Source organism: Cheilinus undulatus, linkage group 2, assembly GCF_018320785.1.
Source record: "Cheilinus undulatus linkage group 2, ASM1832078v1, whole genome shotgun sequence".
Taxonomy (NCBI): domain Eukaryota; kingdom Metazoa; phylum Chordata; class Actinopteri; order Labriformes; family Labridae; genus Cheilinus; species Cheilinus undulatus.
In genome coordinates, this window is record NC_054866.1 from 21,568,131 (window position 1) to 21,585,979 (window position 17,849).

Here is a 17,849-nt window from a genome sequence, read left to right on the forward strand (position 1 = left end):
TTAATATGCAGCTTCTCTTTGTGTGGGCTGTATAGAAGCTGCTAGATAGTCTGAATATTGACTTTGGGATGTGGTTCGCATTTCCAGCAGGACATTGAATGCATGTCAGAAGTGACACTCTGCAAACTGATGTGAACACGTTCAGAGCATGTTCGGCCATGAATACAATCTCACACACGCCGTCCGCCTGTCTGTCATTCTGCCGGCCCGGCTCTCTTCTTTCTCTGCAGGAGAACAATAAGTGGCAACAGCATTTCGATGTGATGAATCCTATCTCAGCCAGCACACACGCTCCTTCGCTGCAATCCAGAAACACTGACTGTATTGATCAACAGGGTTTTCAGACAAAAGGCCGGAGAGGGAAGGGAGCTGCTGCTGGGATGTGAACGCTGGAGGACAAAATGGAGAATTACAGTGGTGTTTGTGTGTGGAAAGTTTCAAATGAAGGTGTGGGAGCTCAAACTTGTAGAAATTTACTCCCTACTGTTTATGGGAGAATGTGCTTGTTTGTCATTCCACCACAAAGTCAGAAAACATCTTTTCAGTGTGGAGCTACATTTTCTGCAGCTGTTAAAATGATTATTTGTCTCTTCAAATAAGTTTATAACTCCAGAGAGGAACTTTTTGTACTGATTCGGACACAATGCTTGCTCTTATTTCTTTGGCTATGTTCACACTGCAGGCAAAAGTGAAAAACACATGATTTACATGCGACTTTAAGGTCACTCTCAGTGACACAGGCTGGGTGATGCAGACTCTTCGACAGGTGCTCCCTCTCCTGCTGGACCCACTCACCCCTCTCTGTCTGCAACCTGTGAACTTAGCTCCACACAGCAGACAGACAAAATAGACAACATGACAAGTTTAGGACATGCTGGATCAGAATTTCATCCGGGACTTTTTCATGGAGAATCCCTTATGTTACACGTGAGGCCAAATATTTTTTCCCAAGGAAAAGTATTTAATGAACTTTACCACATGTAAACTCATTCTATTTCAGCACCACCCCACACATTAGGAGGCTACTAACGTCTATGCTATTAAACTTTGAATATAAATACATAAGTTAGTCTTAATAATTCTGATTCAATGCATGGTATGATTGTCTCACCAGCCTTGCTCATTACTCCTGTGCCTTTAAGTGTTTTTGTTCATTGTTCTTCCATCTTCCTCCTTCTCCTGCTACTCCTCCTCATCATCATCATCATCCCAGAAGCCTTTTATTGTGTAACATGTAAGTCACGGTGACGTTCTGCCTACTAGAAAGATGTCACAGAGGTGTGAAGAGGGGGTGAAGTGATCCTCCCTCTGTTATAAAGATGATATTGGCACAGCAGAACCAGCGGGAGAACACAATGCTGAGTGTGACTGCATGTCTATGGCGCTCCTGCTACAGTGGGATCTTGTGTTCCTGCGGCGCATTAATGTGGTAACCTGACACACCAGATAGACTGTTTCCTTTATCCATGATATTGCATTTGGGAGGAGCAGGACTTTAAAGGACACGTTTACCAATTTTCAACCAGCTGTTGGACTACAACGTGCTCTTTCACATTTTCTCTGTGCCAACCTGGTGCCAGCCCACGGAGGGTTGAGTCTAGGGCGGGCGCTACATCTGTACATGTTGAGATCACCTGCTGCGACCACAAGGACGCAAACACAGCAGAAAGCGAGGTGGATATGGATTAAAAGGATTTTAACAGCGATAGTAATGTTGGACACAGACAGGGATCTGCTGATACGTTCCCCGATAATGAGTAACGGACAATAGCGTGGGAACAAAAAGCCTGGCACTTGAGCTGAAGAAATACTCCATGTACCACTGTGGTAAAATATGCAGAGTGAAGTTTAACTGTTACACTGCAGTTAATATCATCATTTAATATTTACACAGATTCCAGCATAACAATACATCCAAACACTGCAGCGTTCTGTCTGTCCGTCACATTTCATTTCATTATTTTAGGGCTATTAAGAAGCACCATAATGAATCTCTGATTAAGTTCACATGAAATAATGATTAAGTAAAATTACAGAGTACTGAGAATGATGCATCCTGTTGACTGTCTTATGTTTACGTCTGCTTTATTGTCATAGCACAAATCATCTTTTTATTGCTGTTCCACCTCTCCTGTTTAAATGGACAATGAGATAAAATCCAAAGTAGCATATTAATGTTTAACCTTTCAGGATGCTATATTTGAGTCTATATTATGGATTGATCTAAATAAAAATAGTGTCTGAATGAAAGCGATGAAACGTTTATATTCAGCTCCTCCTCTCCCTCCGTCTCTTTAGACATCAGGATTTAGTTTAAACTTTTTACTACTTTTAGAAATATTTTCATTATCAGAAACAAATCTGGAAATGAAATCTACAAGTTGCCGTCATATGGCAAAGTTTTATAACAGTATCATAAAGCCTATGATATCTGTAAATGATGAGTCTGACAGTAAAGTTGCACTGCTATCAGCTGACGTTTTCATCGTTTAGATTTATCACATTAGGTCTTAGAGAATACATTACACTTCTGTTTATAGGCTGGTGTTTGTTTGAGACATAAAATAAATTAAAATAAACTATTATCAATTTTTGCTGGACCTTAACAATCTCTATCGACGACCTGTGTGAGTCTGCACTGTTCCTGACAACAGCTGAAATAAGTATAAATATCAAAGCCTTAAAGGTTAGTAGCTTTGCTGCATCATATTTGAGCTGTGGTTTGTTTGACAGCAGTGACAGAATAAGTGCTGGGAATTTTATGAATTTATTTATTTTAAATCAGCTTCAGAAACATAAATACACATAATGAGAAAAATGTATGAGATCAGAGGCTTGTAGCTTCTATTTAGCCTAAATTAGATCTACATTAGTCACAGGTCTCTGGTTAGAATAAACAGACTTTGTCAGGGCATCTTTTCTCTCTTTGACAAGTCAACACATGGACACATGTTTGTGTTTACATTAAACCAACCACCTGCAGCCCTGGCCACGCCTATCCAATAGGAAACTGTATGAGAGCGGCCTTAGAGGGCAATGAGCCCAGTGCATTCTGGGTGTTAAAGTACCTGAATCCTTTGGCTGAAATGACCATTATAATGGAATATCTCAGGCTATGAAGCACCGATTTCAGAACTTTTTTCATCTTTACGCTTTGTAGCTATAGTAGTATTTTTACAAGCCAGTATCTCTACCAGTAAATTTATCCTTTAAAAACAAATTCTCGGAAGGTAATTGGACTTTCTGTCACATTCTTTACAGGAAATCAGCACAACACCACAAAATAAGGGAGAAGACGAGCGCAGCTCTGGTCGTAGCCTAAGCTCAGCTAATCAAAAGCTTTCACATTACAAATCCAGCCTGTAACGATCGCTAACCCATGCTGAAGCAGTTTTGCAGAGGAGTGCAAATATCTTTTCCATCATGAAAAGCATTCAGCGCTGCTCTTCACTCTTGCATTAATTGCCTTAATAAAGTCATGTGGCCCAGTTCTGGTAAAACTGCCACTATAGCTACATTTGATCTTATTGCTACACAGGCGGCAGCCATTGCTATCGATTTCCATTGCAACTCAACCCTGATCAAAGCTACGGCCTTATTCTCCTCAAATGACACTGATTGGCCAGGTCCATTTTAATACCTGGCACAACTGACCCTTTGCTAAGTCCCACCCCCTTGGTTACTGTTGCTATGCTGGGCAAGCTTTCACATCTGCCATTCTGGTTGCCTAGTTTTCCATTGTGTAAGTAGGGGCTATTCTGAAGGAAATACTATCAGAGAAGGAGACGGAAACGTTCACAAATGTAAAAGCTACATTCACAATATTCAAATTCAAAATGCTGACCTAGATATGCCTTGCTACACCATTTAGGAACAATTGCTTTATACAAAAACACGCTAAAATGAAGGCTTTAAATACAAATTCCCATAGCACACTAACACTTGCCCTTCGCCACACCATTTGAGAACCACTGATCTAGTGATTGCTGTTTTTCTTCCTTTTACTTGTAAAATATAAAAAATGTGTGAAAACTGATAGATTGTCAAGCTAAATTAGCATGAGCCAGGTAGATTTAATCTCCAAAATAGTGACTTATACAACCTCAGCTATCAATTATGAACACTTTTTTTTCTTATTCATTGTTTGTTTCTCAGGGACAGTGCAACCATAGACTGCTATTCTGTACATCTCTATCAATTCAACATGGTTTTGTGTGTTTGAGTGTTTTCTATAGGATGCGGTTTTCTTGCTGATCCAGCTTCTAGCAGGGACGAGCAGAGAATAGATCAGCGTCTCAGAGGAGAGAGCAAAATTTAATAAAGCAATGTGTGTGTGTGGTGTGGTGTGTGTAGTGGGGTGAGGAGGTTGGGGTATCTGTACTGAGGGTGGGAGGATTGACTTGTTTGGTCTTTTTTCTCTTTTAAAATCAATCTCCTGTAAATACAGAGACAAAAACAGAGGGCAGAAACACACTTTGTATCTACCTGTGTTTGAACAACACATTTAACTGAGTCTTTATTAAAGATGTGACCTGGCCCCCTCTCTCTATGCTGCTTCCACAAAGGTTGATTTACCTGCACAGAGAGGAGTTTATTGTCAAAGACAGTCTCACTTCTCTCAAGAGTTCATTCAGTCCTGTCCAATTGAGCACATTTTCTTTTTGTTGTGTTTCATGATTGCATGTTTTTGAAAAGTGAAATGTTTGCTTTAATCCTCTGAATCTGTTCCACAAAAGAGTTAAATAATGAAATCTAATTGGCTTTCTTAAGTCTGATATTTCTGTGTTGCACAGCTCTGCAGGGGGTGGAGCTTCAACCTTGTAGAATTTTAGTCGTGTTTTACAAGGCTTTAGTTTGTTAGACTACACTAAAACTTTTTTTCTCTATTGTTCAAATTTAACAATTTCATTTATGTCCATCTTGTATTATTATGCTCTTTTCTGATTTGTGTCAACTGTTGCTAGTTTGTGTGTTCAGGTTGGTTTTATGCAAAATCAATTCTTATGCTTCTTCTTCACAGGGTAATCTTACTCTTAGGACAGACAATAGTGGATTTACAGGTACTTCAATTTAATGTTATTAACCTAGATCTAATCGAGAAGAACTAATGTTAATCTACAGAAAGAAATTTTGCTCAAGTCACATCAGCCAGTTTGCAGCATTACATCTAAAAGCCCCTCACGGTCCTTGAGGTGTGCTGATCGGCTTCACCTCGTCGTCCCAAAAACCCGATTAAAAACCAGAGGTAATCAAGCCCTCTCTGTGGTGGCTCCCAAATGGAACAAATTGCCACTAGAAATACAAACATCCCCCACCCTACCGACTTTTCAATCGCATCTTAAAACTCATTCAGCAAACAATTAAGCATGAGAGTTGTGTGATCGCTGTCCTTTTATGTCGTTTATGGTCCTAATCCCTGTGTTTTTTATGGCTTTTATTTGTTTCATGTTTTTATGAGTTTTTATTTCATTTTTAATGTTTTTATGGTGTTCTTGTCTGCTTTTATGTCTTTCCTCTTCATGTTTTTACCTCTGTAGTGTTTGTGTTCTCTTTGATTTTACTGTGCAGCACTTTGGTAGACCTGAATGTTTTTAAAATGTGCTATATAAATAAAGTGGATTGGATTGAACTAGTGACTCTGTTTCCAAACAAACAGAGAAGAAATAAATGTCTGATTTTTTTTTGTAGGTTGTTTGTGTGTAATACATTTGCAGCTGGTGCATGATTCTCCATGGATGTTTCAATTGCTCACAAATGGACCATCTTAATTTGTAAGCTTGATGCTAACACACAATAGAGAAATACAATAACAGGCTAGCAAAATTAGCGCTGTACTTTTAACTTGGGAAACAAACTATTTCTTCCTGAACATTCATTCATCCATTATCAACACCGCTTATCCAATTCTGGGTCTCAGGGAGCTGGAGCCAATCCCAGCTGCCACTGGGTGAAAGGTAGGGTACATCCTGGACAGCCCATCCCGGGCTGACATGTAAATCACAATCACACCTATGGGCAGCTTAGACTCAAAAATTGAACTAACCAGCATGTTTTTGGTCTGTGGAAGGAAGCTAGAGTACCTGGAAAGAATCCACACCACCCACTTTTGGGGGGGTAATGCTTTTATTCTAAGTGCCCTTTTTCAGCATGCAACCAAGCTCCTTCCTCTTATGTCAATCCTCTGAGACAACATTATTTTATACGATAAGAGTTAATTGAAAAGGAAATATTTTTTGAACCAAAAATCCTAGCCACTAGATTTTTCCTGTTAAAGCTGGCAGTTATGACACTATCCACGCCTCCACAGCCCCTCCAGAAGCTTTACTCACAAGCCTGGAACTTGGGTGACTTCCTGAGGTCTTTAAAGATTAAAGCAACATCAGTAAATGAGATATTGAACGTCTTGTTATTCATTTTTGGATCCATTTTCAATTGTTTCTGCTGTCAGCTGCTAATCCTAACCCCCCTTTTGTATGCCAGAATGTTTTGTGATGGGCTGCAACGACCAATGGCTGTTCCATCGTCATGTCATGCTTTGACAAAGATCATGCAGGAGACAGCCTTAACAGCTCATAATGGAGAAAAAGAAAGAAAGAAAGCCTGTGATGTGGCCCTCTGGGTCACTTTTTGTAAACATGAACATTTTGAAGACTTGTCAAAGAATGATTATTTTTTTCACTTTCTGTTCACCATGACATGGGAGAAAAAGTTTGTGCAAAAGTCTTCATCATTATTGTTTTATTGTGTGTAATACATACAAATCTTTAATTCTTTTCTTTCATTTGAGTTTTCAGGCTGTCCTGGAAAAAAAAGGATGTCTATGGCTTGACTGTGCACCATGGGGTTGATGTTTTACAAGCTTTTTAAGACATTAAGTCCAGTTGAGACAAAATGATTGAAAAACAGCTAAGGGCTTAAGGGGTTGAGGAGGAACAAATGTGCATTTAGGACTTCTAATAAGAGTCACAAGAGGCTCAGAGAGTCGGGTTTTCTGCCCTGACCAGAAACAAGGGATTGGTCTTTATTTTTAGGCAGACAGAATGTTTTAATCAACATTATATTGCTCATTATTCATTTTACTAAATACCTACATATTTAGCTTCATCTTTTAAAAGTGTAGATTTGTAATCTCTTTGGAGCAGGGCTACCATTCTCCTTGTGAGGAATAGTGGTTAAGCGCTCTAGTGTTCATTTTTGAACAGTTGCTGAGGGTGCAGTTATCAGTGCTTGGCTGTTGTCTTTCTTCTGACGTCATTTCTGATGGATAAATAAGCCAAGAAGGCAGAAAAAAAATGCAAAAAAGAAAAAAAAAACTGAACCTAATTATCATGAAATAGGGGGGATTGGGATTGATTGTCACACAGGTTGGTTTCACAAAGGTTGGTTTTCACAAAGGTTGATTGTAACACAGGTTGGTTGTCACAGGTTGATTGTCACAAGGGATGGTTGTCACACATATCATATCTTGCAACCAGAGGGTGCCGTCTCCCAAAATTTGGTATTGAATTTTTTAGAACTGGGATCAGAGCTTACCTACATAGTCTCCTCTGATGTAGGACAGATGTCTTTTTCTGTTTTTTAAGTCAAATTGTAAATATTCAGCTCCTTCTTATTTTTTTTCTAGGCATTAACACAACAAGTTTATAACAAAGCAATTGTTACTATTAAAAAGTGTGAAGGGAAAGCTATAGTTTAGATTGCTTTTTGCTTGTTAACCTTTTGTTAGACAGCCGTTAGCCTTGATGCTTGCAAGAAATTCCAGTTGGGGTTGGTTGTCACAACCTCTTTGGGGTTGGTTGTCACGTGATAGTGAATGCATGTTGCCTAGTTGAGTAGGCTATTATCGTTAGGCTTATTTGTTTTATTCTTCATGTTGTTATAGGCCTACAGGCTGACCCAGAGATGTCCCTGTTCTTGTTCCTTGCTCAGCTTGTGTTAAGATGCACTAAGTTGTTTATTTTTTTAACTTGTCAATGCAATTAAATATTCAAATATAGATCTACCCTCCTGCCTTCATTTAATCAAGGAATGATTATTGAAAGATGTTTTGATGATGAGCAATTCACACTAGAATAAAAGTGTGACAACCAACCCCATTCTCCACTAATTAAATAGCACATCATATGACAACTTCGATACCAACCATATGAGCAAAAATAATCTACACATGATTTGAACAATTCACACTCCTCTACATTTTTTTTTGGTGCTGCACTTTTATTAAATCACTTACAAAGACAAAAATATTGTTATCTGAATTTGTGAACACTCTTTAGAATCAGCAATGACTCTGATCTGGATAGCTCTATTCACACTTGTATAAAAACTCAGATAGTTTTCCTGAATGTATGAGGTGAGCTGCATGTGTAGATGCAAACAGCTTAATTTCCCACCCAGACTTTTCCCTGCTCATCTCCCTCACACTCCTACATGCCTCACTTTCCCGACAAGAAAAACTGCAGCTAAAGTGCTGTGAGGAACAAGTGTGAGCAAGCAAGATGGGAAATTTTCAAGCTAATTTTAGGGTTGCATGTGTGAAAAGGGTTCAATTTAGGACTTCGTTTAATTATGAATTCACTCTATAGAGTATCCATAATGATGGCCAGATTTTGGAACAAAAACAGAAAAATGATCCCACAGAGCCTTGTTAAACAGCTCAGCTATCTGCTCCATAGTAAAGAATCAACCCTCTAAGAATATTTTGAAGATACACGTTTCAGAAGTGGCAGATACATCCAAGGGGGAAATAAATTAAGATAAAAGTTGCAAAAATGGGCCAGAATTGCAAGCATATGAAAAAAGGGAGCAGGGTTGGTATATGTGTTAATATCAGAACATAATAACATCCTTGAAAGACTTATACAATACCATATGATACACTTTTCTGTCCCCATGGTTACGTCCCCCACTTCTTGGACTCCAGTGCTGCACATCATCTTCAGGTTGCGATTTTACTAGAATATATCAATAAAATAATTTCTAAATCAATAATTTCTCTCATTGTGGGTTAAAACCATGCTTTCTAATTTTACAAACACTCTCAGCAGACAGAGCTATCAAAGAATTATGCAGTCTGATTCTCTTCTAGCCAACATCAGTCAAAGCCAGCGAAAAACAGCACAGATTGCTTTTAAGCAGCAGGTAATAATGTTGATGCCACTTTTTATCTGAGGAGTTGTTTGTAGTAGTCGTTGGCGATTAGTGCCATCAATGAAAACCAAGAAAAAAAGGAGAGAAATCAGAGATCATCATGGAAGAATCTGAGTACCATTTTTTGGAGGACATCTGACCAGCAGGACCACAGCTGGGCTCATCACCTCATCACGCTTTAACAAAATCTCCTCCATAGAATCACAGCTGCAGAAAAAACTTCAGTCAACTCCTCTGTCACTGTCTGTCTGCAGGATAAAGTCTCTCCAAAGCCCCCCTCTCTTGTGCTAAGTAATTGGTGATTTAAGTCAGTTTATTAGTTAATCATGCAACTGATTGATAGCACAAGTCATTTTCTGTCTGGCAGCAACAACACATTTTGTTAACAAGTAGAGCGACACAGGACTTCACGTCACCTGCACATGCCTTGAATACAGACTCATTTCTATATCCAGAACAATCAAAACATCCAGGGGACAAGTCCCACGCAAGATGCCCACATGATATACACACGTATATCGTATAACTGGGGTAAAGTTCAAGTTAAAAAGCTGCCAATACTATGGTGGCATCTCACTTGTTAGAACGAAAGCTGACAGAAGTAGTTAACATTTTCTTCTTTTAACGACGCTTCCTATATAACTTTACTTTTGACTATGATGTAAAAGACAGCAGGAAAAACCAGTGGAGTTTCAAGTTTTGTCAATTGTCATGTTAAACTTTAGCCCTGGAAGAAAACATGACCTTTGTGAAGAGAGGACTTTTCGGACCTGTCCATGACCCTTATACAGCACTATCTATTTCAATCAGTAAAAAACCTAAAGTCCAGACCAGAACTTCCCTTTAGAAATGTGTACATACACTATAGTGCCAAAAGTATTCGCTCACCTGCCTTGACTTGCATATGAACTAAAGTGACATCCCATTCTTAATCCACAGGGTTAAATATGAAGTCGGTCCACCCTGTGCAGCTATAATAGCTTCAACTCTTCTGGGAAGGCTTTATACATGGTTCAGGAATAAGTTTATGGGAATTTTTGACCATTTCTCCAGAAGCGCATTTGTGAGGTCACACACTGATGCTGGACAAGAAGGCCTGGCTCTCAGTCTCCGCTCTAATTCATCCCAAAGGCATTCTATCAGGTTGAGGTCAGGACTCTGTGCAGGCCAGTCAAGTTCATCCACACCAAACTCTCTCATCCATGTCTTTATGGAGCTTGCTTTTTGCACTGGTGCACAGTCATGTTGGAACAGGAAGGGGCCATCCCCAAACTGTTCCCACAAAGTTGGGAGCATGGAATTGTCCAAAATCTCTTGGTATGTTGAAGCATTCAGAGTTCCTTTCACTGGAACTAAGGGGCCAAGCCCAGCTCCTGAAAAACAACCCCACACCATAATCCCCCCTCCACCAAACTTTACACTTGGCACAGTGCAGTCAGACAAGTACTGTTCTCCCGGCAACCGCCAAACCCAGACTCATCCATCAGATTGCCAGATGGAGAAGTGTTATTCGTCACTCCAGAGAACACGTCTCCACTGCTTTAGAGTCCAGTGGCGGCATGTTTTACACCCCTAAATCCGGCGCTTTGCATTGCACTTGGTGATGTATGGCTCTGGCGCAGCTGCTTGGCCATGGAAACCCATTCCATGAAGCTCTCTACGCACTGTTCTTGAGCTCATCTGAAGGCCACATGAAGTTTGGAGGTCTGTAACGATTGACTGCAGAAAGTTGGCGATCTCTGCACACTATGCACCTCAGCATCTGCTGACCCTGCTCCAGCACTTCCTGGCTGAGTTGCTGTCATTCCTAATCACTTCCACTTTGTTATAATACCACTGACAGTTGACTGTAGAATATTTAGGAGCGAAGAAATTTCACGACTGGACTTGTTGCACAGGTGGCATCCTATCACAGTACCACGCTGGAATTCACTGAGCTCCTGAAAGCAACCCATTCCATCACAAATGTTTGTAGAAGGGTCAGTGACATGACACATGTTTTAAAGTAGCCAGGAGTTTTAATAATATCTGAAAGGGGTAAATATTATTAAGATTAAGACTAATCCCTTTCACTTATGCCCCTTTTACTGCCCTAGTCTAATCTTTCAATAAACTTTGAGAGAATAATCGGGCAATTTAGGCAAAAATGTTAATGTGGTGTAACAAAAAAAAATGGTACCAAAAAATTCAACTTTTTTGAAATAGGTGAAAATCCCAACTAAACACTCTATAAACTAGTCCGGCATAATTTTACACTAGTACTGTTGAATATTAGATAAATATCTTGAACAGTTATTGTTACCTCTGCCAAGGAGGTTATGTGATCGGCAGGGTTTGTTAGTCAGTTTGTTAGTTTGTTTGTTAGTTTATTTGTTTGTTAGCAACATGACTCAAAAAATTACAGACGGATTTTTATGAAATTTTCAGGAAATGTCAAAAATGGCATAAGGAAGAATTGATTAGATTTTGGTTGTGATCCGGATCACCGTCTGGATCCAGGAATTTTTTTAAAGGACTCTTTACTATTGGGAGATAGGGCTAATGGCGGAGCTCTGCGCTGTTACCACTTTACACCAGGAGATGGCGGACATGAGTAACTTCAATCCCAGGAACCTTTTTTGGTGTGTTTCTATTCAAAGTTTTGGAGTTTATAGAGTTTGAAAGACGCACGCCCGTTCGAGGAGACGAGTCGGAGCATAACAGAGAGAAAGACAGCGATTTGTAGCGAGAATACTCAATGCTGGGAGGAATAGAGGAATATTCACCCTCTGCCATGACTTCTAGTCGTTCGGTGAGACCAAGCGGCAACCTCCGGTCCTAAAAAATGAAGCCAATTCGGAAGTGCAAAAAATTGCTATACCGTTAGTGTCCACTGGCTGCAGGAAAACTGGAAGTTCCATCTGCACACATGTCAAAAATATAAACTGGTTTACATCCTGGTTCAAAACACCAAACGTGTCTCATTAGCTAGTGTCTTATTGTGCTCCCACTGTACAGGGGGTGAATTTTTTTGTACCACGATCGTTTGGATTTATTTAGGATAAACCTCACTTCACGGTGATTGGCAAGTCTCATTTGATTGACAGATAGCTCGGCAGGCAGAGGCTCCATCTCTGTCAACCGGAATGCTAGCTAGCAGGCTGACAGGAAGACGCGCTTAGTGGGCGGGCTGTTGGGTTGATCTAAAGTTTGGTTGAGACCGCAATTTCAATATGGAAGCATCCACGAATGGGCTTCAAAAGCCGTTTGAGTCCGCCTATTGTAGGCAGACAACTGATGTCACACGGGGTTTGTCCAATCCTTTTTACAGTCTATGGGTGAGACTCTCAGTGCATCTTTTGGCACTGGCAGGCAATGCTTCTGCCATGACAGTCCATCTGTAGCGAAGCCAATGCTTTACCCCACCATGTTTCCATTCTGAGTCAGTATTGTTATTCACTATATAGTGCACTCATTCTATCCCGCAATGCATTGTGAGAAGTAGTGAATAGCCGATGGTCATTAGCCCAGCAAATATTTACCATCATGTATTGTGGTTGCTGCTCTTAAACATGACGGACAAATGAGAGGAGCACGGGAACACATGTGAAAACTTTTTTATACTTTTTTGTCTGTTGCTTTTAATCTGTACGAAAATGTTAAGGATATTAAATGAAGTAACTTTTTTCCCCTATGATGATTACAAGACATGAGACCATGATCTTTATGCGAAAATAAGTTCTAATACACACAAAAGTCACAAAAAAGTCACAAAACTTTTTTACTATTAGTATTTTTATTTTTGTGAAAATACGTTTAGCATCAGTTTTCAGTGAAATTCTATCTTTAATTTCGATCCTCAGCTGTTGTCATGAAAATTTTTGCTCAATGTTCTAATTGTGAAATGGCAATGACGTCATCGCCCGCAGCTGGAGTAGTGTCCGAAATCATTTTTGTGTATTGCAGTCCACTATATGCTGCTCCCTGTATAGTGGATAGGGAGTAGTAAATGAGTGTGTGGTTTCAGACACAGCCTGTCTCCATCCTCGGTACAATGTTAGACATGTTCCAGGTGCATGTTGGCCCTGCCAGGACTGTCCCATGTTGGTGATTCTGTGTGTGATTTTCACTGATCACACCAGAAGATGTGAGTTCAGTCCAACTATTTTTGTTGTCAGATAAGTTTGTCAATAATCAAGTAAATGAATAAACAAATATATAAAATCAGTTCAGTTGATCTTTTTGAATATACTGTGTGATGTCAGTATCAAATTCTTAAACAAACATGGCGTTTTACCATATAAGAACAATATGGTCAGGTGGTGTAAGCGCTCTTTGTCAACTGGTGTAACCACTGTTTTTCATCAAAATATTAAAATATACAGAAAAATGAATATGGCATGGAAAGAACTCTTCTATCACAAGGGGATCAAGTGGTTTTAAACCTTGTTTTGCAAAATTTGCCACCAGTTATTTAGAAAAGGAAAATATTTTAGGCACATGTCCCCTGTTCAGTATTACAAAAAAGCATTAAATTCAAATTTAAGGTTCTTGGATAAAATCTATTTTCATGTAATATTTGAGGATGAGTCACTTGTTTACATGAGTACTTTTAAATACACCACAGGTATACAAAATGTGCAATAATTTAATTCTTTTTGTGGTTATACCATTTGACATTTTCCAGCTCATTTTAGTCTAACTTTTGACAAAAAATGTAAAAACTGTATTTTAAAGTACCTGAAACCAACCAAAATACAAAATTTACATTCTGATAAACCAAATGTATGCTTTAAAAACTAGTTTTTGGGAAATTTTAGTTTTTTCATCTTGTCAAACCTTGTTTGTCACTGACCCAGAAACAGTTTGCACACCTAGGAGCTTGATTTTATACACCCGTGGCCATGGAAGTGATTGGAACACCTGATTTCAATTACTTGGATGGGTGAATGAATACGTTTGGCAATATAGTGGAGATTTCATGGAGAATCTCTCCTCTTTTCACCAATGTAACCCAGAAAAGACCAAACCAGACCAGACTTTTACACTCTTTATGTAACACACTTAAAAATGGGCTGCCTTTGTTTTGGCAGCAGAAAATCTAAGTTTAAGTCTTTGGAGCTATATGAACTTGCTGACATGTAGAACTCCTCCAGACGAGCAAAAGTCAACTGCACAAAAGAAACAGCACTGAGCTGACAAAAAATTGGAAATGTGCTCATTGTTATATCTCTTGGAGGCATTATTTAAGGCTGGAGAAGCCTTGATTAGATAACACACTGACAGTAAAAACAATATTAGACTTTTAAAAAATCATGAACTTAAAGGTGAGTAAGTTTTAAAATGCTGTTGAAGATTAAAAATTGGTTTATGCAACCAACAAAATAAAAAGATCCAGAGAGTGCCAAAGTTATTGAAGCCACTACTTTTTGAAATTGCAGTTTCAACCTAAAAGCTTCGTATTTGAGTCTGGTCTAACAGTCCGAATGAGATTACCTTGGTATCTGAGCAAGACCGATCCAACCTCAGACCTTGGGCTGTGGAAGCGGATGGAGATCTGATTGCTGTGGCTTCGTACGACCAGCCCTCTCATCAGGATGGACTCATTGGCCAGCATGGTGTTCTCCCCGTGGCCTAGGTCTTCAAACACCACTTTGTCTCTCTCAGACAGATTCACATTCATCACCTGGAAACAGAGAAAGGATAAGACCATTAATGTGTGTAAAAAACAGGATTTGAGTCTCTGAGGACGTTAAGCCAGAGGCAAACAGTGACTATCCCGGCCCAGCAGCATCCTTCACAAGCTAAGAGCGTTCGGCACAGCAATCTCAGAGGGAAACGTATGAAAAGAATATGGTCAAACAAATGCATTATTCAGTTTCAGTTGTTTGCCACTGAGTGAACACACTGATGGGAAACAAGTGCAGAAATAATAGGGGCTCATTACAGTTACATTGAGCGTGGTACCAACCCAAAAAATATAAAATCTACAAATATTCCCAGAGTTTGAGGGTGAACATATGTGAACATATAAGGCTGATTTTTTTCAACCCTTTCTTTATGCTGGCTTTTTCAGACAGTCCCAAGCAAGCAGGGAGAGGTGATGACATTATGGACTGTGCAATGAAGTCAATGGCAAAACTAGCATCTTCAGCACTAAAAGTTAGCTAGCAAGTAGTTCTGGCTATTGTTATGACTGTGAGTCATAATTTATAGTATTGTTTAGTCAGTGTATTTGTTATTGTTGTAGAGGACTGGTGTTGTTTTTCCTCCTCCCTCTCTGTGTCTGTGTGCCTCCCCTACCTTCTGCTGTGCTGCAGGTGTGATTCCTGATTGGAGGGAATTGAATGAGTGCATCAGCCGCTGAGTGGACAGGAGCTGTGGCGTGATTGCTGGAGATTGGCTGGGAGCGGACAGCTGACCTTTTAAAAAGAGATTGCAAGAGCGGAGGCACTGACCCTCCTACCTTGCTCCCAACTTCGCCACCACACAGCTCTTTCACGAATTAGGATTGTATTGTGAATCATAATTTTTGTATTTTCGTAAAACTTTAAACTAAGAGTTGAAGTAAAAGCAGTCCAGGTAAGTGGGGGAGGATAGCCTTGATAAGCATTTTCTCATTTTTTTTCTTAGGGGGCCAGTTAGATTTGATATATTTTCTTTGTTTTTTGATCGGTAGGTTGTTTGATTTCTACGAGTATTTTTGTTTGTTATGTTAGCTATTTCTCCCTGAGATAACTGTATTGATAACAGAAAAGAAATAATTAAATTTTGTTTAATGGACTGCAAGCTTGTTTCCTCGTCCCTTTGTGCTTGCCATCTTGGGGGTGAGAGGAGAGGTCACTTTTTTGTGAGGCTGGGCGTAATACTATCACCTTATCACTTAATTTAAAGCTATATTTAAGATCTTTAGTTATCTTAGGTCAGAGTTACTACATTTAAACACCTTCATGTCCACATTCTGGATGTGCTTTCTAGCAGTTAAGCTATCTGGAACTGCTGCTTCACTTTGTGGGGTTGCCCAGGAGGAAAGACAAGCGTGTGGAAAGAAATACGGTTGAACACGTTTAGTTCCTAATACAGGAATACCGTCTCTGGATTAACATGAGCCATGACCCATCACAAGCAAGATGTCTTCAATCAATCCATCTTGTGGCCTGCATTTTCACTGTTACTGACAAGGTATTTTCCCACAGGCAAATTACAGCTACTAACTACAGGCAAATAGTTGCTGTTTAGACAAATTACTCCACGCACTAAATAATGTACCTTGAATGAAACATTTCTGTTGTTTGGGTTATTCTTGAGACTTTTATGATTAAGTTAATATATAAAGTGCTGCAATATTTTAATTTTACTTAATGTCTATGGGGGATTTGAATGCAAACTTTATGAACCAAAAAAAGGGGAGACATTGTTAAGCTCTGTGACTGTGGAGTGATGAACAATTCTCATCCTCAAGGAACGCCATATTGGTGACACACTGGGTCTGTAATAGTCTGGTATCACTACATGTTCCATTGATACAGTTTGATGTCCTCATTCATTATTGCAGTGATTAATAAAAGAGATGGTTTTGGAGCATGGTCTGGATCCTGTAGCTGGTTTCTTCCTTGCCATGTGGAGCAGCTGGATCCAAGAAAAGGACCAAACAATCTCAAGATAATTCTTTGTAATTTGGTTATTAAATGTGGTTTCTTTTTTGCTGACACATATTTGACCAAAAGAAGTATCAGCTTGATCCAGATTCATTGAAAGACTATGCAGGGAAGAAAGCAGGAACCACTTTACAAAGTCCTGCTGTTTACAAACCTCACAGTATGAGCAGAAAACTGGTTACAAACAGCCTCTGTCTGCCTTACACTCCATGCATATGGAAATCAGATGTAAATTTATCTATTTACATAATATGTATTTGCAGTCACGGCCATTCACATCAAAATTGCACCCAACTCACTCACACTTTGCAGCAGCAGCTCCCCACATTATTCTGTATAATTTCAAAATTGGCATAAAGGCTTCGCACTGAGTTCCTTTTAAAATGGCAGCCATTATTGTTGCCACTGCGTGCAGCATTCAGCAGAGAGACTTCTCCAAATTCAGATCAGATAATAAAATGCTCCTTTTATTAAACTGCTGCAGGGCGCCCTTGTCGTAGATTAATTTTATCTGAAATTATTTGCACTTACGCTTTGCAATGAAAAGGTTATTACCTGTACAGTTCAAGGGCATGTTTGCTCTTAAATTTGCATGAAAAGGAAAAATCTGTAAAGAGTAATGACCTGCAGTAAGTTGTCTTAACCTTCACATGCTTTCTTTGGTGGGAAAAGTGATTAACACTTTTATCCTTTACAAATACCTGCACTTAAAGCTTTGCTGAACACTCAGACTAAAATCAAAAGAGAGAAAAATGGAGAAAGCCAAGAGGACGGTGCATAGTTCAATGATTAAACACAGATAGGAAAGATAATCGTCAGCTTGTCTCCTTCGCTGACAGCTCGTCTGCTGAGAAATGTGGCTTTTATCAGCTTTTATCACAGCAGGGCCATCTTTATTCAGGCGTTAAAATGAAGGAGGCGTCTGGTCTCTATGTGGCCCTTACAGATCATATCGACCACCTCCTGCCGCTCCTCACTAGGAGATGAATCCACAGATCTCCTGAGGAGCGGCACAGAAGCTGTGGGGATGTGGATCCTCTGACAGGATGAACGACAGGTGAC

At 39.6% G+C, this 17,849-nt stretch overlaps 1 protein-coding gene across 2 annotated transcripts in view; it reads right to left on the bottom strand.

The window, feature by feature from the left end:
- The window catches only part of sez6b (seizure related 6 homolog b), a 295,405-nt gene that overhangs the window by 95,642 nt on the left and 181,914 nt on the right, over positions 1 to 17,849 (bottom strand). For both annotated transcript variants that reach the window (XM_041814108.1, XM_041814101.1), the window contains exon 4: positions 14,626 to 14,815. In XM_041814108.1, the coding sequence (XP_041670042.1) occupies positions 14,626 to 14,815 (190 nt within the window). The remainder of the gene's footprint in view (positions 1 to 14,625; positions 14,816 to 17,849) is intronic.